General features: G+C 35.4%; 1 protein-coding gene across 4 annotated transcripts in view; it reads left to right on the forward strand.

The window, feature by feature from the left end:
* LOC138324921 (receptor-type tyrosine-protein phosphatase epsilon-like) overlaps nucleotides 1–25923 on the forward strand; it is a 110541-nt gene that overhangs the window by 59340 nt on the left and 25278 nt on the right. For all 4 annotated transcript variants that reach the window (XR_011208704.1, XM_069270172.1, XM_069270171.1 and 1 more), the window contains exons 7-11: nucleotides 8194–8284; nucleotides 14145–14218; nucleotides 17463–17499; nucleotides 17812–17909; nucleotides 25462–25593. Coding sequence is in view for 3 of the 4 variants with exons in the window: in XM_069270172.1 (XP_069126273.1) it covers nucleotides 8194–8284; nucleotides 14145–14218; nucleotides 17463–17499; nucleotides 17812–17909; nucleotides 25462–25593 (432 nt within the window). In the remaining variant the exon portion in view is untranslated. The remainder of the gene's footprint in view (nucleotides 1–8193; nucleotides 8285–14144; nucleotides 14219–17462; nucleotides 17500–17811; nucleotides 17910–25461; nucleotides 25594–25923) is intronic.

Here is a 25923-nt window from a genome sequence, read left to right on the forward strand (position 1 = left end):
ATAGTCCCTATACAGTACCAGGAGGGAAGGGGAAAGGAGTGGGTCTATAGTCCCTATACAGTACCAGGAGGGAAGGGGAAAGGAGTGGTCTATAGTCCCTATACAGTACTGGGGGGAGGGGAAAGGAGGGGTCTATAGTCCCTATACAGTACCAGTAGGGAAGGGGAAAGGAGTGGTCTATAGTCCCTATACAGTACTGGGGGGTGAAAGGGAAAGGAGTGGTCTATAGTCCCTATACAGTACCAGGAGGGAAGGGAAAGGAGTGGTCTATAATCCCTATACAGTACTGGGGGGGAAGAGGAAAGGAGGGGTCTATAGTCCCTATACAGTACCAGGAGGGAAGAGGAAAGGAGGGGTCTATAGTTCCTATACAGTACTGGGAGGGAAGGGGAAAGGAGTGGTCTATAGTCCCTATACAGTACTGGGAGGGAAGGGGAAAGGAGTGGTCTATAGTCCCTATACAGTACCAGGCGGGAAGGGGAAAGGAGTGGTCTATAGTCCCTATACAGTACCAGGAGGGAAGGGGAAAGGAGTGGTCTATAGTCCCTATACAGTACCAGGAGGGAAGGGGAAAGGAGTGGTCTATAGTCCCTATACAGTACTGGGGGGAAGGGGAAAGGAGTGGTCCATAGTCCCTATACAGTACCAGGAGGGAAGGGGAAAGAGTGGTCTATAGTCCCTAACCAGTACCAGGAAGGAAGGGAAAAGGAGTGGTCTATAGTCCCTATACAGTACCAGGAGGGAAGGGAAAAGGAGGGTCTATAGTCCCTATACAGTAAAAGGAGGGAAGGGGAAAGGAGTGGTCTATAATCCCTATGCAGTACCAGGAAGAAGGGGAAAGGAGGGGTCTATAGTCCAACCAGTACCAGGAAGGAAGGGAAAAGGAGTGGTCTATAGTCCCTATACAGTACCAGGAGGGAAGGGAAAAGGAGTGGTCTATAGTCCCTATAAAGTACTGGGAGGGAAGAGGAAAGGAGGGGTCTATAGTCCCTATACAGTACCAGGAGGGAAGGGGAAAGGAGTGGTCTATAGTCCCTATACAGTACCAGGAGGGAAGGGGAAAGGAGTGGTCTATAGTCCCTATACAGTACCAGGAGGGAAGGGGAAAGGAGTGGTCTATAGTCCCTATACAGTACTGGGAGGGAAGAGGAAAGGAGTGGGTCTATAGTCCCTATACAGTACTGGGGGGGAAGGGGAAAGGAGTGGTCTATAGTCCCTATACAGTACCAGGAGGGAAGGGGAAAGGAGTGGTCTATAGTCCCTATACAGTACTGGGAGGGAAGAGGAAAGGAGTGGGTCTATAGTCCCTATACAGTACCAGGAGGGAAGAGGAAAGGAGTGGGTCTATAGTCCCTATACAGTACCAGGAGGGAAGAGGAAAGGAGTGGGTCTATAGTCCCTATACAGTACCAGGAGGGAAGAGGAAAGGAGGGGTCAATAGTCCATATTCAGTACCAGGCGGGAAGGGGAAAGGAGTGGTCTATAGTCCCTATACAGTACCAGGAGGGAAGGGGAAAGGAGTGGTCTGTAGTCCCTATACAGTACCAGGAGGGAAGAGGAAAGGAGTGGTCTACAGTCCCTATACAGTACTGGGAGGGAAAGGGAAAGGAGTGGTCTATAGTCCCTAAGCATTCCAGGAAGGAGGGGATTGAGGATGGGGTTTTTTCCCAAAAGGACTGGTCACATATTGGGCTTGTAGAATGTACCAGTATCACCAGGCAGCAAATGAACAATTCAGGCCCGATGGGCATTTGTTTATTTTGTTTTGATATGCATTTATATCAGATGTATATGGGGAAAATATAAAGAAATAATTTGTATTATAGCCTACATTGAGAAAGTCATTGGGTCACCACAGCACCAAAGAACATCTATACCTGTATATTCCTAGAAGACCAGAAATAGATAAATGTCACGCTCGTTAATTTTTTATGTACATCTATAATACATGCAATATCAGACTGACTGGAGTCTAACTTCATTACAAACCCTATAGCAAGAGAAAACATATCAAATATTTACTACTTTTCCTTTTTAAAATTTCTATTTTTGTATATATATAAAATTCTGCGAGCTGGCAAGTATGGAATTTTTAATGGTGACAGTGTAGATCTGGAAATAAAGCAATCGATCAATACGTAGATGGTAGTGGAGTATATAATTCATGGGTAGAGCTGGTGACATTTACATGGTAATGGTTATACTGATGATAAAATTCACAGTCATGTTAAAGTTTCAATTGAAACATGGAAGACTGAAACCTACGATAAAACAAGAAATGACTATAACACTTAAGTTACATAACCTTTTTTTTTTTTAATTTTCACTAATGTTGATATCATATTGATCTACTTGCATTCAACAGGGAAAACTCAGTTGGAAAAAAATCATATTAAGAAGAAAAATTTTGTCAACAAGAAGGTAACCACTATATTTTCCGAACAGAGGATAAAGTCACTTAAATCTTTATTGCACCAGTATTACTTTTCGGTAGGAGGGGTGAGGGAGGGGGAGGGAGGTCTTTTCTATGAGGTAAGGTCTGTATACAGTCAGGGTGGGGATCTCTACCATAACACAAGGTCTGTATACAGTAGAGATGTGGTGTGGATATCTACCATATGACAAGGTCTGTATACAGTAGAGTTGTGTTGGGGATCTCTATCATAAGACAATTGTAAGATTTATTTTCAGTAGAGATGTGTTGAGGTCTCTATCATAAGACAATTGTAAGATTTGTGTTCAGTAGAGATATGTTGAGGGTCTCTACCATCAGACAATTGTAAGATTTGTTTTCAGTAGAGATATGTTGAGGGTCTCTACCATCAGACAATTGTAAGATTTGTTTTCAGTAGAGATGTGTTGAGAGTCTCAGCTACCATAAGACAATTGTAAGATTTGTGTTCAGTAGAGATGTGTTGAGATCTCTACCATAAGACAATTGTAAGATTTGTTTTCTGTAGAGATGTGTTGGGATCTCTACCATAAGACAATTGTAAGATTTGTTTTCAGTAGAGATGTGTTGAGATTCTCTACCATAAGACAGTTGTAAGATTTGTTTTCAGTAGAGATGTGTTGGGATCTCTACCATAAGACAATTGTAAGATTTGTTTTCAGTAGAGATGTGTTGAGGTCTCTACCATAAGACAATTGTAAGATTTGTGTTCAGTAGAGATGTGTTGAGGTCTCTACCATCAGACAATTGTAAGATTTGTGTTCAGTAGAGATGTGTTTGGGGTCTATACCATAAGACAATAGTAAGATTTTTTTCAGTAGAGATGTTTTGGGGGTCTCTACAGTTGAGATGCTGTAAATATTTCTACCATCATATCAGCAATATGGAGCAAATTTGAACAATAAAATTGTCTAATTGGCATGAAAGACTTACAGGAAGGCCAATTGAGGGAACTTATGTATCTGGCTGGGATACTTTTCAAATGTAAACACAGACATTTGAAATGGCATAGAAGTAAGAAAAACATAGAGCTGTTATTGTCTATAGATGTGTTGTTGTTGTCTGCAGTTTCTACATGTTATGCATATGTATGAGCTGTAATGAGCATGCCTGTTGTATAATCCTAGTTCTAATCAGCCCGAGAGGACAGTGGAGGGTTAGTGTTACCTAGGTATCATACAATGTTCCTCACTTAATCCTCGGGATGTCCTCAGGTCACCAAGGTGTGGATTAGACGATGAGTTCTCGGTGATGCTAAGCTAGCTATGTCTCTGATCAGTCCTGGAGAATATCAATATTAGTTGTAAAATCTTAATTCACCTGAGCAAAAATGTTGTATATAACACTGGGTTTGCTGTATTATGTCAGGATATTATACAGGTCCTCTGGGCCTGCTAAACAAATTCTATACATTGTTAAATAACGACAGTCATTTTAACATTAGATGGCCATATTCAATTCAGTCTTGGTTTTAAGGTTGTCATGGTATATGATCAGTGTAAATGAAAGTTATTATTTGACCAATTTAATTAAAATTTGATGGTCATTATCAAATAACTCTGTACACTCTGTATGAACAGTTTATGGAGAAGATAATGAACATCAAATTTTGATTAGATTGCCATTTGACACACTGGTATTAAGATACATAGATGTAAAAGGGACGGGTCGGTGTGGTTTGTACATAGTGTTAAATACGGTCTCTGTCACTCAGCTGGGGAAGCATGATTCTTTGGCTCAGTCAGTAGAGCCGTAGGTTTTTCACACCGGAGACCCGGGTTCGATTCCTGGTCGTGGCACTTGACAGGAATGTGTATTTCTTCTACATTGGCACCCAACTAAATAACCCATGGAAGGTGGTTAAAAAGTCTCGGGTTGAGATTTAGGAAATTTTTAAAAAAACAGGGGGAGTAGTGTAAAAGGAGCGGGTCGGTGTGGTTTGTACATAGTGTTAAATATGGTCTCTGTCACTCAGCTGAGGGAGCATGCTTCTTTGGCTCAGTCGGTAGGGCCGTAGATTTCCATGCCGGAGACCCACGTTCGATTCCTGGTCGGGGCACTCGACAGGAATGTGTATTTTCCCTGTTCTTCTACATAGATATAGTATCATTATGTCTCTGCTTTAACCTTTCTTAGAGGAAAACAAGGAAAACAATGTATTTCTCTAATAAAATTGAATCCCATTTTTTATTCGCTGTGATTTAACAGAATCGCCACCATCAGAAATGGTTATAACGTGATCCAAGAGAGAGCATTGTATCTATTCCATTAAGAATTAAGAAGTGCTGGATGTATGGCTTCTGATGTCCTACCCTGCTACACAAACTCTCTGATTCCCAGCTTGTTTTGTAAACAGCTGGGCATGCAAAGCACAATCTCCAGAAAATGTTTTATAATTCATGTGCTGTATGGATCAAATCGGCAAAAATCTCACGCCTGGTCTAAAAATAGCCAGCATCCAATGCCATGCGTACTGGGCAGTCGGCAGAAACAAGGAAATTCGAATAAATATTTGATGTAATTAAAGGATGCAAGCATGACTAAAGCAATGACTTGGTCTTTTGAATGCTTGAGAAAGGTACATGATCGACTAACATGCAAGCTTGTATCTGACCCTGAACAGGAAGAAACCATTACTGCTATCACTTTTCTCATTAATTTATTGCTAACCTTATATAGCTTAAAGGTGAAACAGCTTCTTAAAGCTTTCAACAAAGTAATTAGTAATCTTATTATGTCGGGGAATATTTTGATAGTTTTTAGTTCAACGGGAACAAACTGCTTTCAATTGATATATTAATGGTTTAACTAGTGCGGTCATAAACATTTATTTCGAAACCGTATGACAGTAAATGTTATATAACTTTACAGTTAAAGCTGGAGAGTAAAAACTCCTTAATTAATGGTTGATTGCCAATTAAGGTATGGTATGTTTCATGAAAAACAATATGCTAAAATCTTATATAAATGCACAATATGTATAGGAATACTTTTTTGTATCACCCTACATGTAGCTCATTTTCTCATGCCAAACTACATTATTTTCGCAAGATACAAATTTTAAGAAACACTTAAGGATTTATTAAAGAAATGGAATAAAATTAACAAGGTTATCATTCAAAAAGAAAAAAACAGTATACATCAGTTAATATCAATAATGTTTCCAATACCTTTTTTCACGAAAACAACACAAAGATCTGAAATAAATGTAGAAGATGGAGGAATACTTTTTCTTATAACCACAAACTCCATTTTCCCATACTATGAACCACATTATACTGCTACCCTGTACCTTAATTCTCTGAGATATGAATACCAATTTCAGGCAATATCAGGTCAGAATAAAGGTTTCATCCTTCAGCTGTCTTCTGTCTTATGATCTGACACCTAATAAATGATCCTGGCTATCGTTGTCGGATGTTTAAATCATAATAATAAAAACAAAAATACATAAAAAAATCATTCTCTTAACACTTTTATTGCTTTTAGATGTCAAAAAGTTAATAACAGCAACATTTGACATTTGCATAGCATCTGCTTGTTTTTGTTATTTCAGAAGAACAACATCTCCAGTAGAGATATATAAGTTTATTTTATAAGTGTAGGTACGCTTTAGATTGGTTTAACATATCCTGTTAACAGTTATGATAGGACCATTTAAGGATGAGCCAGGTTTAGATGGTGGAGGAAAGCCAGAGTACCCTGAGAAAAACCACTGACCAGTGGTCAGTACCAGGCAAATGCTCTACATGGAAGTTAAACTCATGACGCAGGGCTTGTGGTAATGTGTCGGGACAGATTAACTACTCGGCCACCACTGCTCCTTTATATTCATTCTTTACAGGTGTAAAAATAATAAAAGTATTTTAAAACTAAATTTCAACAGCGGACTGTGGAGCAATTAAACCAGACTCAAAATCTTGATAAAAATCCTAACTGAAGATTTGAAAATAGTTTATTGGTAACTAGAGAAACAATGTTTCATTGTAGAAACAATGTTTCATTGTAAGTTAATTAAAGGAATCACCATTCTACAGTCCTAACCTGATTTGGCACTGAATTATTCAAATGTAATTGGTATTTGAAGGTCGTGAGACATTGAGATATGCTAATTAGGCTTAGTAAGGCGCCTAGGATCACAGCGGACTACCACTAGGATCACAATTGTTCTCTAGTATTTGGGGGTTTTTGGGTGTTTTCTATCAAGAAATATCAGTAAAGCATTGTGTAGAGACTGATTAGGGGAATGAGAATAGACTCCGAGGGACTAAACTTTAGACAAATTCTATTATTTAATTCGATTTCAATGCCAGAATTATGTTCCAACAAAATGTCAAGATCTTGTTTGAAGGAAAAAAGATTGAGAAACATAAAGATTGAATTTTATAGAATATCAATAACTCGATCATGACAGAAGATGGTCCTAACTCTCATCATGTAGTACCATTCTTCACGTCATCGGCTTGACCAATAGCCAAGCAGTATATGCAGCCACACATTATGCTCGCAAACCTATATTCAATTTCGTAGCAAATTCGTCGTAACATACAAAAAAGAAAATATCACATTCGGTGCCCAGATGGTTTGTAGGACAGCTGCCACTCCTCCAATTGTATCTACTTCTAGACTTGTGCAGTTTGTGGGATGAAAAGTTAGAACAAAATTGTTAATTCTTTAATATTACTTACCAAGCCTATTCTGTTATTTTACATAACTAACCAATTTCATGGTTTCCATTGGTGAAAACTTTCCACCCAGTCTGATTTTGTTCCCTGTCTTTTCTGGGGCTTTATTTGCTTGTAATCACAATTTTGCCTTGGCTTAAATGATAGTCAAAGAAGATGAGGCTAAGTTGTTGCTTTCAAAACATGGACAAAGATTTTTTAAAAATTCTAAACAGCTAGGTTCTTGTATTTTTAGGTTAAAACTTCTAAATATTAAGAATTTGTGTTAAAGTCCATTTTTAATAAAGTTAATCACATTAAGTTAAATTTAAACTTGGGTCAAGTTGGCCTTTCCATTAGTCAAAACACATAAACAGATTCATATATTAAGAAAAAATATTTAAACTGCTACTTGTATTTTTGATGCTATACACACTATGATTGAGGAGATAATTTGACCTAGTTTTAAAATCCAATCTTACTGAGACTAGGTCAATATATTATATACTATTAATATATATATGGCATCAGTTTTCTGGAGAAGAGTGTTTTTTTGTCAATTAGTGAATTGTAATCATATACTTTATCAATGCATATTTGATATCATATGATTTAATTGAAAATAGTATTTTATATGCAACCATATTCAACATATTGAATTATCCGGCATTAATTAAATAAATTCACAGAAAAGAGTTGAAATTGAAAAGTGTTTTATTAAATTATCTTCTTAATTTTGAGGAATGATTTACGAGTATGTCACATAACTGGAGAAAACTAACAGTATTAAAATGAATCTTTATTAAAATGGATACATTGCCTAAAAGTGTTTGTGTCTGTAATTAGATATAAACCCTTTAGTGACATTAGGTTTTAGACATTCGATAACCACAGATGTACAATATTGTCAACTTTCTGTTTTCAGTAAAACTCTGGTACCTTTGTTATTGTATTGTTGCACGTTTCAATGTTTGATAAATCCTTTCAAATTTGTTAAAATTTCAATGGTTATTGATTTCGATCATTGTAATATCTTTTATTGCACAGCTATGATGAAAGTGTTTCTTGTTTTTGCAGGCCATCGTTCGTAACCAAGACGAGTTCCCGTACACAGTTTCCATGACTCCAGAAAACGTCCTGAAGAACGTCAATCAAGATGTTGTACCTTGTAAGTTAAGGAATCCTGTCATCAAATTTATTCCATTTTATATATACAGTCAAACCTGTCCATAATGACCACCCCAAGACACAAAAATGGTCTAAATAGCCAAGTGGTCTTTATACACAGGTCAAAATGTGCTATAAATTACCTTTTGGAGCCATACACAAATGGTCTTATTAAACAGGTTGTCTTTATACAGAGGTTGTCACTAAGGCAGGTGGTCTTTATACAGAGGTTGTCACTAAGGCAGGTGGTCTTTATACAGAGGTTGTTACTAAGGCAGGTGGTCTTTATACAGAGGTTGTCACTAAGGCAGGTTGTCTTTATACAGAGGTTGTCACTAAGGCAGGTGGTCTTTATACAGAGGTTGTCACTAAGGCAGGTGGTCTTTATACAGAGGTTGTCACTAAGGCAGGTGGTCTTCATACAGAGGTTGTCACTAAGGCAGGTGGTCTTTATACAGAGGTTGTCATTTAGGCAGATTTAACTGTAAATTTTGTATGAACTTTTTACTTATTTTTGTGGTACTAAAGTCTGACTGTAACTTGTTGTGACTGGTCCAAATGCTTATACCCGGTAGTCATTTGATAGATTTTTTGCCTTTAAGTAATATTTCCAATAATTCTTCAGTCTGGCAATAAGTTATTGTCATCTGTTCTGTTGTTTAGTCATAACTTATTTTCATCTGTTCTATTGTTTAGTTATAACTTATTGTCATCTGTTCTATTGTTTAGTTATAACTTATTGTCATCTGTTCTATTGTTTAGTTAGAACTTATTGTCATCTGTTCTATTGTTTAGTTAGAACTTAATGTCATCTGTTCTATTGTTTGTTTATAACTTATTGTTATCTGTTCTATTGTTTAGTTATAACTTATTGTTATCTGTTCTATTGTTTAGTTAGAACTTAATGTCATCTGTTCTATTGTTTGTTTATAACTTATTGTTATCTGTTCTATTGTTTAGTTATAACTTATTGTCATCTGTTCTATTGTTTATAACTTATTGTCATCTGTTCTATTGTTTAGTTATAACTTATTGTCATCTGTTCCAATTTATTTAAAATTTGATGTTCATTATATTGTTAATTACAACTTATTGTCATCTGTTCTATTGTTTATAACTTATTGTAATCTGTTCCAGAGGTTGTTTATAACTTATTGTCATCTGCCTTATTGTACAACTATCAATGATACATCTGGTCCTATAGTTGACATTACCTTATTTCCACTGCGTAACTGTTTGCCTATAAGTGATATTTTCCACCGATTCTTCAGTCTGGCGATAACTTATTGTCCGCGGCCCTAGATTATGGTGATGGCTGCCATCAGCAGACAACCTGATTAAAGTCCATACTGCTAAAAGCAGTATTGACACCATTTCAACCTAATTACCAAGGGCTAGGAAAATGTGCTTGAACTGTTAGATTAGCTAGATTTCACGATTGATAATGGAAACAGGTTTTTTTTTACTACCACAGTATATTATACCTACGACCATAACACTAGAGACCTCTAATATTGTTTATACGGTCACATGCGTACAACACAGAAAATCTGGGTCAGTCATAGCCATAATTAGTCTTTTTATAAATATAAAGGAGTACTAATTGGTCCAGGGGCTTGCTATATTACTGGAAAATGGTTGGAAATAATGGTGTAGGCCTATTGATATGTAATATAGAATTTCTGTCTTTATTGATTTAACATATAAAATGACAAAAAAAGCTTAACCTGTCTTTTTTATTAATTTTTTTTTTTTTTAAACTTGAAGTTTCTCCGTACAACATATGGTTTATTTGAAACCCTGTGTTGCCCTCGTTTACTTCTTAAACTTTTGCTTTTCTTTACAGTAAATATCACAAAAATACTGTAGTGTCTGTCTTTGTCCAGTTGTCCAATCATATCAAGTCTTATGTTATCATGTTATCCAATCATATCAAGTCTTGCTTTGTCCAACTGTCCAATCATATCTTTTCTTCTGTTGTTTAATCATGTCAAGTCTTGTATTGTCCAGTTGTCCAATTTCGTCAAGTCTTATGTTGTCCAATCATATGAAGACTTAATTGCCTTGTCCTATTGTCCAATCATAGCAAGTCTTGCTTTGTTTAGTTGTCTAATCAAATCAAGTCATAAATATTATCCAGTTGTCCAGTATTATCAAATCTTGCTTTGTCTAATGGTCTAACTGTATCAAATCTTGCTTTGTCCCATGGTCAAACTGTATCAAATCTTGCTTTGTCCCATGTATCAAATCTTGCTTTGTCTAATGGTCTAACTGTATCAAATCTTGCTTTGTCCCATGGTCAAACTGTATCAAATCTTGCTTTGTCCCATGGTCAAACTGTATCAAATCTTGCTTTGTCTAATGGTCTAACTGTATCATCTTGGTCAAACTGTATCAAATCAAATTGCTTTGTCCCATGGTCAGTCACTGTATCAATCTTCTTTCTCATGGTCCACTGTATCAAATCTTGCTTTGTCTAATGGTCTAACTGTATCAAATCTTGCTTTGTCCCATGGTCAAACTGTATCAAATCTTGCTATGTCCCATGGTCAAACTGTATCAAATCTTGCTATGTCTAATGGTCCAGCTGTATCAAATCTTGCTTTGTCCCATGGTCAAACTGTATCAAATCTTGCTATGTCTAATGGTCCAGCTGTATCAAATCTTGCTATGTCTAATGGTCCAGCTGTATCAAATCTTGCTATGTCTAATGTTCCAACTGTATCAAATCTTGCTTTGTCTAATGTTCCAACTGTATCAAATCTTGCTTTGTCTAATGTTCCAACTGTATCAAATCTTGCTATGTCTAATGGTCCAGCTGTCTAAAGGTTCAGCTGTATCAAATCTTGCTTTGTCTTGCTTTGTCTAATGGTCCAATCATATTAAATCTTGCTTTGACCAGTTGTCCAATGACATTTACAATGTATACCATTTACAGAATGACTTTGCTGTGACACTTTTTCCTGAACTTGTCATAAAGCTGTTTAAGTCTGTCATTTTTCCCTGTTAAATGACAGTGTCACTTTGATGTTTTAAATAGATTTTCCCCCGATAATGAAGCTAATCGGATGTACATTGTAGCTAACATACAATGCGTTTTCATGGTTAACAACTGAAACATGTCTAAACAGGGAAACAGCTGTACACACATTACTTAACACAGCTGTGTCACTCTCTTCACCCGTCAACCGGTCACGTATTAAAGTGTATACATGTAACATGTTCATTTTCTTGTTAAGTTACAGGGTAAAACATGGAATTTTTGTTAAGCATTAATTTCTGTAGATTTTTCTGGTGGGTGTTGATGTAGATTTTTCTGGTGGGTGTTGATGTAGATTTTTGGTTTGTATTAGTTTAGCGTCCTATTAACAGCCAGGGTCATGTAAGGACATGCCAGGTTTAATTGTTGGTGGAAGAAAGCCAGAGTACCCGGAGAAAAGCAACCAACCAGCGGCAAGTACCTGGCAACTGCCCCACATGGGATTCAAACTCGCAATCCAGATGTGGAAGGCTTGTGATGATATGTTGGGGCATCTTAGCCAATTGGCCACAGTAGCACTAGAGTTGTAGAACCACCAATATAAGAAAGATACTGATTTGTTTGATAAATGAATATTATTTTTTTATAGATTGTTTGATGAGCAAACCACAAATATTTCTGTCCACTAAATGATATAAAAGTTCCAAACCACAAAACAACACAAAAATATTCTCTTTTAGTACATCACGTGACAGAATGCTGAATTTTGATTGGCTACACAGATGGGTACTATTTGCAAAAGTGCCCGGGCAAGCGGGCACTATTGAAGTGGCGGGAAATTGAACGTGAATGTATTGTGACGTCACCATTACATGACGTCATTAAAGGGTTGCGCTTCGACCAAGACGTCAAAATGGCGGACAGGCTGTTGTGTGCGGGAATGGAAGCAAATGCTGCTTTTCTACAGAAAACAGTTCACTTATGTTCAATGTTAATCTACTTTTAATCTTCATGAAGCTGAATCCCGTTTTAAAGAAACATATTTCTGCAACAATTCATATGTTGTACTTTAAATGTAACAGCGTGGTGTGGAAATGGAGATAGCGTTGTGAGGCGTCGTTTGAGGTGCTTCTGTTACGATGACATGAAAACGGGTCTCATGTGAGGGTGATGTACTAATTATCTATTATGGCCTAGTTGAGAGGGCACTATTGCCTCATAGTATTGTCTCGTGATAGAATAGTTCCATCCCTCGACAATACTATGAGGCAATAGTGCCCTCTCAACTAGGCCATAATAGATAATTAGTACCAGCTTTATTTCATTGTGAAAATATCATAGGAAAACCTTCATTTCGATGAAATATACTCTTGATGTGTAACATCCCTACTGCAATGGATGAACTCGTGACCTTGTTAGTTACTCAGCTGTCTACTGGTAATAGGCTGATGGTGAATTCTTCCCAGCATGCTTAGCTGTGTATTAGCATAACTTGTAATTTTAATAATAGAAAATTTCAATATTATCACAAAAATTTGCTATTATATATTTGATAGAATTGGTAACTATGTTCTTTGGCTTAAAAATGGTGAAGTTTTGAGATTTACCTATCCCATAATACTAGAATCGTCATCGCTTATTTCTAGGAATTCTTTTATGGCTCCTATTGTATGTCTCTATATATATGTTATGAAAATTAGCTTTTATCTCAGCTCTTGCAAAAAATACTTATGTAAGGAAAATAAGTTTTTATATCATGTCTGTAATATTTCACATGCGTTAACTATTCTACTGGGGGATGGTGATGTATAAAATGTTTGTCAGTTTTACCTGTCATGTCTACAGATACATGTGTGGTATACCCACGTGTCACTAGGGTAACAGATATCAATATTAACTTTTATTTACTGTCTGTCAGTTTCGATTCATATACTTGGATCCCTCTGGACAAAAAACAGAACTTATCTTGGTATTGGAATTAATTTTGCCTATGCCATTGAAACATTTCATTGAAACATTTTCATCTATTTCCTTACTACAAATGAAACCAAGGGGTACAAATGAAGTCAGGAGTACAAACGGAGTTAGGGGTACAATTGGAGTCAGGGGTACAAATGGAGTCAGGTAGGGGTACAAATGAGGTACAAATGAGTCAGGGGTACAAATGAAGTCAGGGGGGAGTCAGGGTACAAATGAAGTCAGGGGTACAAATGAGTCAGGGGTACAAATGGAGTCAGGGGTACAAATGAAGTCAGGGGTACAAATAGGAGAAGTGGTAGTCAGGGGTACAAATGGATCAGGGTACAAATGAGTCAGGGGTACAAATGGAGTCAGGGGTCAGGAGTCAGGGTACAAATGGAGTCAGGGGTAGTACAAAGACATGAGTCAGGGTAAAATGGAGGGTACAAATGGAGCAGGTACAAATGGAGGGGTACAAATGGAGTCAGGGGTACAAATGAAGTCAGGGGTACAAGTGAAGTCAGGGGTACAAGTGAAGTCAGGGGTACAAATGAAGCCAATGAAATGTTTTAGATATCCTGATATTAATTACCACAAACCCTTCAACTCTGAGTCACAAGTTTTTACCATATACTGACTGCTGGTTGGTGGTTTTTATCCAGTTACTTCTATCCTCCACCTCTAAACCTGCCAGATCCTCAGATGACCCAGACTGTATTAATAGGAAGTTAGAACTAATCAGTCCAAACCTTTGGTATGATAATAATTGAAGACAGTAGATTATTATTCCCTAGACTATCACAACAAACACTTAAGTGGTAAAATGATTCAATTGATCAGCTCTATTGCAGTAATTATACACCAACTATTACCCCTAAATTATAGATAAGGACGTTTATCATTTCTGTGACTCTATTTTTAGATGATCATGCTCGAGTGGTGCTACAAGATTCCCCTCAGGGAGAAAACGACTACATCAACGCCAGTTACATTGATGTGAGTATTGAGCGAGGTACAAGAATATCGGAAGGCACAGAAAAACACATGTCTGGCCTTAACATTTTGACCTTGGAACCATGGGGGAAGGGCCTTTATAAAAATTATAATGATTATGATTTTTAAGCAGAAAATATTATACAGAAAGCTCCATATTGTCAATTTCAATGAAATGTTCTCAAAATTTCAGTTGCCTTGGTAACCAGATCATTATATATAGGTTTTCTATATTTTTTCTAGCCTTGGCTTACAATTAAGTATTAATATATGTGGAACAAAAAAGTAAAGGTGAATATCACATACTATATATATTACAAGATCATTGACTGAGCATGCTTAGTATTGATGGTGTGGCACCTATGGCCTATTGACCCCATGATGACCTCTTGGTTACTCCAATACCTCGAATCGGTCAGGTTTTAATAGAGTCAGGAAAGCATCACCATTCCTCACCGTCCATCCCGTTAAATAAATGATCACTGTCCAGCTACCACGATGATTGCTTTTCAAGGAGAATTTGACACCTGTATTTGGGCTTCTGGTGGGGTATGGTTTCTGATCATGTATTTACATGGTCAGATACCATTGTGGCAGTTTTTCATACCCCCACCTAATACCTAAGAATGCTGGATACAATTTTATATTATTGATATGATTGTATTTCAATATAATTTTAAATTTGTGTTTTGTAACAAAAAGCCAATTTCAATTCAAAACTTTATTTTGTTGGGTTGTTTTTCCCGATCTTTTGTCCAACAAGCTTGCCCTACAGCCTGAAGTACACTGATGTCATGTATAATATTCTAATTATCACTATCATATTTATGCTAAAAATGGTCTATAATAGATGTCAAAGTATATAGGCTTATTATAAAACTGATTATTAAGCAATAAAAAGAGCAGTTAAGCCCCATTGTTACAGAATTGGAAGAGGTGAAGGTAGAGGGGAGAGAAAGCTGGGATTATAAGCTATAATCATATTGCGAAATTCTTTAAAAAAATTATAAAAATCAATTTTTCATTTTAAAGATAAAATATTGAAATTTTTGCATCACAGAGAATACCTGCTATATTGTATTTGAGTAATGTCCTCAGTATATATACAGATAGATTTCTCCATCTAACATATGACTGTTGCTTAAGATTATTATAGTGCAAGTTTATGTCTTCTCTTTCAAAAATAGCCATAGTGTTGAAGAAAGCTGTTTTGGAAACATTAACTACACAGCGAAATCATACTAAAAACCATTTAAAGTATTACCGAAGGATGAAATATCTTTTCTCTTGTTCAGATGCCCGTAACTTTGACTGTATTGTGGCCCATAATCGAATTGTTAAGAAATGTTAAGAATTACTTGCAGACAGGGTCACAGAGAAACAATGGCTGCTCCTTTCTTGTACTCAGTTGTAGCAGTTTCTAAGTGAAATAAGGATTGGTTTGATTTAATTTTGTGGAAATTATGGCCGCAAAAAGTGTGGAAGTAATGTCAGTCCTTGATTAACATCTTGTAAGTGGTTTCTACCTACTTCATCAGTGTCAGTAGTAAGCTGTACTAAAAACTCTCATCATCACAACCGAGTACCAGGATTTTTAGGTGTGATATAGGCCAACATAGATAATGTTTCTTACTGGGGTATGATAACTGGGGCGTGATATGGGCAGACAGAGATATTGTTCTTTGCTGGAGTATGGTATGGGCCGGCAGAGATATTGTTCTTTACTGGGATGTGATATGGGCAGACAGAGATATTCTTCCTTACTGGGGCATATGATATAGCCCGACAGAGACATTGTTCCTTACAGGTGCATGATATAGGCCTACAGAGATATTGTTCCTTACTGGGGCATGATATAGGCCTACAGAGATATTGTTCCTTACTGGGGTGTGATATAGGCCTACAGAGATATTGTTCCTTACTGGGGCGTGATATAGGCCTACAGAGATATTGTTCCTTACTGGGGCATGATATAGGCCTACAGAGATATTGTTCCAGACTGGGGCGTGATATAGGCCTACAGAGATATTGTTCCTTACTGGGGCGTGATATAGGCCTACAGAGATATTGTTCCTTACCGGGGCGTGATATAGGCCTACAGAGATATTGTTCCAGACTGGGGTGTTATATAGGCCTACAGAGACATTGTATGGAGCATGATACAGGGCTGTAGAGATCATCACCTGTTTCAAACAATTATCGATACAATAGATCTGAGGATATTTTCTGATGTGAGTGTGATAAAGGCCTCTGGAGAGCTTTCTCTATATCACCTACAGAATCAATGATACAGTATATCTGAAATAACTGTAGATATATGGTCCTTTATTACTACAAGTGCACGACCCAGATTTTGTGTGATTTCCTCCTGGTCTCCTAAAACTACCAGAATAATTTTTTTTGTACAAACAGTTAAAGAAGCCGTTACCTAACTGTTAAAAGCATATATAACATTTTGAGTTTTTGTCTTCAGTCTTGATGTTTCTCACTCTAACACCGGAATATTAAACATTTAGGAGAACCAAAGCATTGAATATTTCAGCATTGGCATGGCATGTCTGGTGTGATAGTTTGAACTGTATTTAGATAGTAATATGATTATAATGGGGAACAGGAAATCATATAACTTATAATGGGATATTATATTTAGTGATAATGGGACATTTTGTTAAAAAATGAGATATGATATAAGTGTTAATGAATGACTGTATTAAGTGCAAGTGAATTATGATATTAAGTGTTGATATGATATTAAGTGATATTGAGATATGACATTAAAGGATATTGGGGTATGATATTAATAGATGTTTGGATGTGTTAAGTGAGATTGGATTATGATACTAAGTGATATTGAGATATGATATAAAGGGATATTGGGGTATGATATTAAGAAATAATAGAAAGTGATTTTAAGTGAGATTGGAATGCAATATTAAGTGATATTGGGATGTGATATTAAGTGATATTGAGATATGATATTAAGTGATATTGGGATGTGATATTAAGTGATATTGGGATGTGATATTAAGTGATATAGAGATGTGATATTAAGTGATATTGGGATGTGATATTAAGTGATATTGAGATATGATATTAAGTGATATTGGGATGTGATATTAAGTGATGTTGGATTATGATATTAAGTGATAAAGAAAGATGATATTTAGTATTATTCAGATATGATGTTAAGTGTGATTGAGATATGAAAAAATGTGATGTTCAATGTTATATTTGTTTTATATTTTAGGGTTACAGCCAAGAAAAAGAATATATTGCCTCACAAGGTAGGTCCAAATAAAAATTGATGTGAATTAAACATGAACTTAGAATACAGGGCAGAGATCAACTTATTATAAAGGTCATAGTTTGTCAAAGGTAAAGCTCTACACATTGGTTCTAAGTTCAAGGTAAGAACTGAAACTTAGAGGTCAAACTCACAAAGAAAGTCTTGTAAAATAAAATGGGATCAATGAGATACTGACAGTGAATATGTATTTTCTTTTTTCATCTGTAAAATCTTAACTTTGTTATTTTCTTTGTGACAATAAGTTCTTGCAGATAATAGGTATACATAAATTTTGATTTCATGTTTAAAGGTCCAAAACAGAAAACGGTTCCAGCATTTTGGCACATGGTATGGCAGGAAGACATCCACTGTATCGTCATGGCTACAGGCTTGTTTGAAAATGCCAGTGTAAGTTTTTTGACAAAATAAATGATTGATTTTTTTTCTAATTTTTCAATCATTATTTTTTGCTTCTTAAGACATTCCATTGTCAATAGAATGCATGTTCACGTCATGCTTGCAAATATGCTTTTGGCATGCTTCAGTCATGTGGTATTATATATACATTGTTTTGCCTGGATTTCTGGATATTGTAACAAGCAATTGTAATTTGTATTGCTTTGCTATATATTCAAAATAAGTGTTGTTTAATATTTTGTTTTTGGACCTATTTGCACTTGGCTTTTGAATATGTTGAAATATCAAGAACATTTTAACTAATTTAGCTATATATACATATGAATGCAATTGTTTATTTATGTTTGAAGAAGCAGTAACTAAGAGATGATCAGTATATTAGATTACCATATTAAACCCAAGAAGTACCCCGTCCTTATGAACACTGATTTTTCGTTTACAGGACTTAAGTTCACTTTTCTCAACATTAAAATGCAGATTAAGAAGACCTGATTATCATATTATAGTTTCTCTGCATTTATTTACTTCTTTTGCAAAATGATTTGTTGCTTACTTTGGGCAATAATTGTAAGTTTTTTTGGTCTCAATAATTAAGCGCTCCTTTTAATTTATTTTCTTAAATTTTAAGGGCCTTGGGTGCTAATTGGGTTGAATATTGAATGACTCGATTTATAAAAAAAAAAAAAAAATTATTCCTGGATTTACTGGGAATGGCTGTCAACAGTATGTTATTTCAGTAATTCTGATTTTTTTATGTGAAATATTGTATCAGATAAGAAATTCTAAAATTTGCAAATCTTGCATGTAGATCTGTTACTATTAGTACTTCAGTAAATGTCAAATGTTTGTGATCAATGGAATGGTTATTGATTTTATTTGACACACGCTCTTTTCGCTTGAATTATGTCAACATGTCAATATTTGTACTTTTGAAATTTTATTTCTTAAAAGTTTCAGTCTGATTTTTAATGAAGCATTGATCTGATACTGATAAGGAAGAAGTAATTTAATATATATTTATATCACATCAAGTTATAAAATGTATCAATAAATGGAAAATGAAATTTAAAAGCAATGTCGATTGTAATGAATCCTCACCACAGGTGCCCCTTTTAGAATTAGACGGCCATTTTACTCAACCACGCAAAATACAGTGATAGTACTTTTTTTTTTTTTTTTTTAATGAGTACTCAAAGTGAAGTTGAAGTATTGCTATACATCCGGCTGGTCATTAATTATATACCCATCATTTTATCAGCTTTAGTTATTACTTTGACAAGCTAAAAGGTGCTATTTAATATTTCAAATGTGAGTCTGTTGTTTGATTGGCTGTGCTATTGTTTTTGCCACTCTGGGAGTTTAGTGCAAAGCTGATACATTACAAGTTTTACATCGCCTCTGGTACATTGTACATAAAGTTTTAGGCCACCTGATTGGAATGTGGACAATTTATTGATTAATTTCCTTTTATTCCATCATAACTAGACATAATGTAATACAAACTCTTTGAATGTGTTAAGGACAATGTCAAATATTCTGTAAAAATTCTTATTTCAAATGAGAAATTATTCAAATTAATACTCCCTGTCCTTTGATGTTGGTGTAAATATATACTGTCCAACTGAGCCATATCCTTTGGTAGTTATCAAAATAATTGATGCATTATTCAAAAAGCAGGTACAGATTTTTCCTTGGATACATTAAAATTCAGTGGATCTGTTTTGTATGACACATATCAACAATGACATTATTGTGCTGTCGGTCTTCCACTATGAAGGTATTCATTTACCTAATGGTGTTTTTCTCTCCATTTCAAACCTACATTTGTCCTGGCAGCAAGCATTCAAATGACCGTTTGGCATTTAATGCAAGTAGCAGATCTATGATCTTACATGTATGCCCTTTCCATGAAATTGAAAGCATAGACTTGGATACACATTGCTCCCAGACGTCACAGGGATATTTCTTGGTTGCTATTGAAAAGATAACTCTATCTTACACAGGGGGGTGTAAGACAGCTCACACGCCCTAGACAATAACGTGACGTCATCATACATGCAGTGTAACAGCATCATGCATTGTAGATGACGTCATTAATTTTAATGCATAATGACGTTTTTGTAATAATAGCATGATGAAAAAGCTTGAAAGCTACTTAGTATGGGAGAAAAAGAATCAAATATGGATCTATAAAGTGGACAGGGGTATTTCAATGTCTTAAGAAATTTCTAGAACAGGCAGAGAGAGTTCATTAATTTGCTTATTGTGGAACCATTATGTTTGAATTAGATATCCCATGTTTAACCAGTATCTGTGAAATCAAATACTCGAGGTGATAATCGTCTAGGATTCGTACATTATTGATCATTTAAGTTCTAGGTGACATATTTTGGGTATAGTTATGCATGTCGATGTAAAAGTTGCAATTTTTTGCATGCTGTACAGTGAAGTGGCTGATTTAAGAGGTGTGATGACCAAATATAATTTTAAGCCATTGTCTGTTCTCAAGTGTCCTGCTTGGTCAACCTGCATACAGTCTTTAATTTTTTTTTTTTTTTTTTGCTGAATTAGAATTTAAATTTTTCTAAAATGGTTCTTTGGTCCCTATGTACCTGCTCATTTAAAAAAAAAAAAAAACATTCAAAATTAAATATTCCTTTCTTTAATTCCGATTTATTTGATAAAATATATGGACATTGTTTTGAAATTAAACATTTGGGACTAATATACAATGTATACATGTGTTTTGGATAATTCTATGTTGATGGCGTTATCACTAACTTGCTCATAGGGACAGCTGTGAAATGTTGCCATTAGTAAAATGTCTGTCAGTCAATGCGGCTTTCATCCTAAAGCTCAACAGATTATATGTTTCCAGCAGTATAGAAATATAAAGTTATTCTGTAGTATTATTTGCCCTTGCGAGGGTAAGTATTGAAGGGCCTTGGTAACTCAGATTATATGTTGTAAACATTTTAGTTGGGATCAATTATACAGTTTTAAGATTCGCCAGTTTGTGTTAATGAGATTTGATCAGTTGTAATTGAATTACCTGTAAAACTTTTAAATAAAATTTATTTTTTCTGATGGCCGAAAGATCCAGGTGAGCAATACGGGCCATGTTGGCCTCTTGTGATATCTATATTACAAATGAAAATTAAATTGTGAATATTTTCTCTCAGTCAAACTACTCCTGCAGCTGGGTAAAGTGTCACTACATTGGATGTTTCTAGCTCTGTTTGAAGTGACCTCTTTTTTCCTGGGCGATTAAAATGCCATTTGATTTTGTTTACCTGTCTCTCACCTGCACTCACCTGTAATTGGTATTTGTAGGTAAACTGGTTTGATATTTGACACCAAGTCTGCACTCTTGCTTAAGTTTCTTTCTATCTCATTTTTTTCAGTTTTACGTTTAATGGAAGCTGTAATATAATTGTATTCAAAAGAGAAAATATATTCCGACCTGCCTTAGCAACCGTCTGTACATAGCAACAGTTTTTAGCATGAAATAATTAAAAATTGTCAATCTAAAAATAACTACTATATTTTATCTTTGTATATTCAAGAGTTGTCTGCCCTTGCTGGTAGGTAGTGACTGTGATGTCATGTGTTTAAAAGAGTAACTTTAATTTATTTTCAAATAAAACAATATGAGTTTTGTTCATAAAGTAATGACATCTTAGTCAATACCCACTCACAAGGGAGATAACTCAGTGATATGCAAAAACAGAATTGCTTAAAGCAATTTGATTCATGTAGGTACATGTATATATACTGTTCTTGGCGGGTTTTGAGGTCAACTTCTTTTTTATCCTCTACATAAGTATTTCTTCGAAGAAAAGTGTTTATAACTTATAAATGGGGGGGGGGGGATGATATTTTCACTGACATAACACTTTAGAATAGTTTATGTATTTTGGGTTGTTGACAAGTTACATTGATTTATTCTAATTAAGACAGGTTATTATTGTTTTATTCTGATTTCTTTTTAGATGAAAAAAAACCCATTATTTGTAAATGGCATTGTCATAAAGCTTTTGTGTTGTTTTGGTAATTTGTAGTATAATTTGTAGTTCAATTTTACTTTGTCATCAAGCTTTCATTTTTCAGGTAATAAAAAAAATAATGTAGTTTAATGGAATGTAGGCAGAGTGTTTTGATCATAGTCTTTATCCTTACAAACTCTTTTTAAATGCTATGCATGTCTTGAATACACTATTCCCATGTATACAAGCATACTGTACAAATTCAAAGCAAAACGTTATTATTTTTTCTTATACTTTGTTGAAAAATCTTCTAATTTAAAAAGTTTCATGAAAGTCATTTTCCCCAAATCCTCCCATTTAAATTCATCATAATTATCCTAGTTCAAAATATTCATTTCTATAATAAGGACCCTTGTTCTTAATCTCTAAAGATATAACAGGTATTTCTTTCTCAGATATATTTCAAACCCATTACAAATAAAAACTAATTAATTAAGAGTTTATTTCTTAATACTTCAAGTTACTTTAAAATATTGGTGTTGTGCAAAACTCATTATTTATACAACCCAGGAAAAAATAATGGAACATGTTTTCCCAGAAAGACAAATAAACACAAATGTTTGGGAAGTCATTTTTAAAAACTAGAGCTCACTCAGGCCCTGATTTCTTGAAACAGAAGTGCAGACTTAAGTCAAAACTTAAGTTTTTCTCCTTATCTAACTTAAATGAAAATTTATGACTCAAGTCTGTGTCGAGAAATCAGGGCCAGTACTAGCTATGGGCAGCTCTTAAACTGAACTTGATGCACATGCAGTTTGCTCTACATTTACCACCTTCTGTGAATCACAAAAACTACAAACCAGTTGGTGAACGTCAAAACATTATCAATAGTTCAAAATAGATGCAGGGATACAAGCCGCTAGTTTGCATTTGTACATGCAGGTATTGCTGTTTTAGATGAGAAAAAAATAAATGTTGCTATTCTGAGCTCAAAATTTGAAGTTAATTAATTCATGAAACACTTAGTAGGAAAAAAGATCAATATTTTATCGTCACCTGAATGATCAGAGAAAGTTTTGCTGCGTCTATTGGTTCTACCGAACCATTAAATTAGTTATCACCAGACACTTGTAATTAATTAATATTTCTTGCTTAGAGGGCATGAAATATCTACGTTATAGGAATAAAAAAAATTAATCTAATAGGAGATAATTTTAGAAACTAATCATCAAATCAATATAGGAAAATAAACAATACATATATTCTGAAATGTATCTTTCATATTTCATAACAATGCTAACAAAGACAATCAGGGCATTTGAACATAATTTAATAAACACTTTAAGAATATAACTTATGATCATTGATCATCGCGGTGGCCGAGTGGTTAACATGTCCCGACATATTACCACAAGCCCTCCACCTCTGGGATGCGGGTTCGAATCCCATGTGGGGCAGTTGCCAGGTACTGACCGCTGGTCGGTGGTTTTTCTCCGGGTACTCCGGCTTTCCTCCACCAACAAACCTGGCACGTCCTTACATGACCCTGGCTGTTAATAGGACGTAAAAATAAACAAACCAAACCAAAAATCATTGATAGAACCTACCATGTCTATATTGTTCAATGACACATGCCTTTGCCATATGTATACATGTATACATACATTATTGTTTGTAAGTATTCCCATGATATGGACTTAGAATCTTCTAGCCTTCGTCCTTCATTTTTCCATTACTATACGTGGATGCATGCAATATTTGCAAAATAAGGTAAATTTCCATTAAAAAAATAAATGCTTTTTCTGTGTATCATGAAAATTGCAGTTTTTTAATGAAAATTTGTCATGATAGGCTTAACTGATTTTTCAGAAATCAATTTGACCTATAATTGAGTTGAAGTTGGGAAGTTTTTTTTAAACCGTGACATTATTTAAAATGTACACATTTATGCTATATCCCCGTTGTTTTTAAATTCATATGGTACTCATTGATTTTATTTTGTTTTGTTGAATAAATGTCCTATTTTATATTCATGAGTAAATAGGTCTATTGAACAAAGAAATTGATTTTCATATTGATTGTTTGTTATATGATGTTGTTGTCATTGTTGTTTTGTTGTCGTCAATGCTGATGTTGTGAAATTTTGATGCAGTAAATTTTGAATGTAAAGAATCTGTAATGATATCCAGTTTCTAAGAAACTTATGCTTTTGCTTACCAATTATATATCTTCAACAGTGCAAAGCATCACATCCAATTTAAAATTGGCACTCACAATTTCAAAGAGTCAGGGGATTTTCAAAGAGATTGATGAGAAGAGATTAAACTTCTGTAGAAGTTAACATTTATATGCAATCAAACAAAGCGTGATGTGTGCTAGCTAACATTTAGCTTTCTTTCTCAGGGATCAAGGGTTTGGATTCGTTGAGGTTTAGTATTATGGGTTCTGATACTTTGGAGTTTAGGATCATGGGTTTGGATACTTCGGGATTTTGGATCATGGGTTTGGATACTTTGAGGTTTGGGATAATAGATTTGGATAATTTGAGGTTTGCGATCAAGGGTTTGGATACTTCAGGATTTTGGATCATGTATTTGGATACTTTTGGGTTTGGGATCATGGGTTTGGATACTTTGGGGTTTAGGATCATGGGTTTGGATACTTTGAGATTTACAACCATGGGTTTGGGAACATGGGTTTTGATACTTTGAGATTTGCGACCATGGGTTTGGATACCTTGAGATTTGCTACCATGGGTTTGGATACCTTGAAATTTGCGACCTTGAGTTTGGATACTTTGGGGTTTGGGACCATGGGTTTGGGACCATGGGTTTGGGAACATGGGTTTTGATACTATGAGATTTGCGACCATGGGTTTGGATACCTTGAGATTTGCGACCATGGGTTTGGATACCTTGAGATTTGCGACCATGGGTTTGGATACCTTGAGATTTGCGACCATGGGTTTGGATACTTTGGGGTTTGGGATCATGGGTTTGGATACCTTGAGATTTGCGACCATAGGTTTGGATACTTTGAAGTTTGGGATCATGGGTTTGGATACCTTGAGATTTGCGACCATAGGTTTGGATACTTTGAAGTTTGGGATCATGGATTTGGATACTTTGGGGTTTGCGACCATGGGTTTGGATACTTTGGGGTTTGGGATCATGGGTTTGGATACTTTGAAGTTTGGGATCATGGGTTTGGATACTTTGGGGTTTGGGATCATGGGTTTGGATACTTTGAAGTTTGGGATCATGGGTTTGGATACTTTGGGGTTTGAGATCATGGATTTGGATACTTTGGGTTTGAGATCATGGGTTTAGATACTCTGAGGTTTGGGTCACATGTTTGTATCAATAATTTGACAATCAAATGTTTCAATAATGGTTACCATGGAAACTGAATATGGAAGAACATCTGGTTGCTATGATCTCAAATAGCCATTGGCTTACAATTCTAGTGTAACATTGGTTCTGAGATTTTACCTTGGAATTATAATGTGAGTTATAAACTCTGAGACCCTATCATAATGTTTAAATTTCTACCTACAGCAACAGTGTGACAAGTACTGGGGAGACGTGTTCAGTATGCAGAAGTATGTTCGCCATGGTGACATCCACATTTGGCTCGACTCAACCATGGAGATCGCTCAGCTCACCATCCGCAATTTCCGTATACGACGGGTAAGTGAACATTGGATAGGATATGTTTAATTGCTGTCTCTTTACTCATAATTGTTATAATCTCGACTCAGACAAGAATCTTGTATTCCTATTGATTAAAATGACGTCATGTGATATCCAATATCAGGTTTGGAAGATAGAGTTATTGTTCTTTGCCCCTAACGTCATTAGCAACAAGATGGGGGTCAAGTAACGCTTCGCGACGACCGCACTCAAAACAGATGGAGGCAAAATGTTTGAATGATAGCGCTGATGACCACTTTCAAAGCAAACTAAGTTTTGAGTCGTTTTGGTTTCCATACTCAGTACATAATGCGTTTTGCAGTTACT

This window comes from Argopecten irradians, chromosome 6 (genome assembly GCF_041381155.1).
Source record: "Argopecten irradians isolate NY chromosome 6, Ai_NY, whole genome shotgun sequence".
NCBI lineage: Eukaryota > Metazoa > Mollusca > Bivalvia > Pectinida > Pectinidae > Argopecten > Argopecten irradians.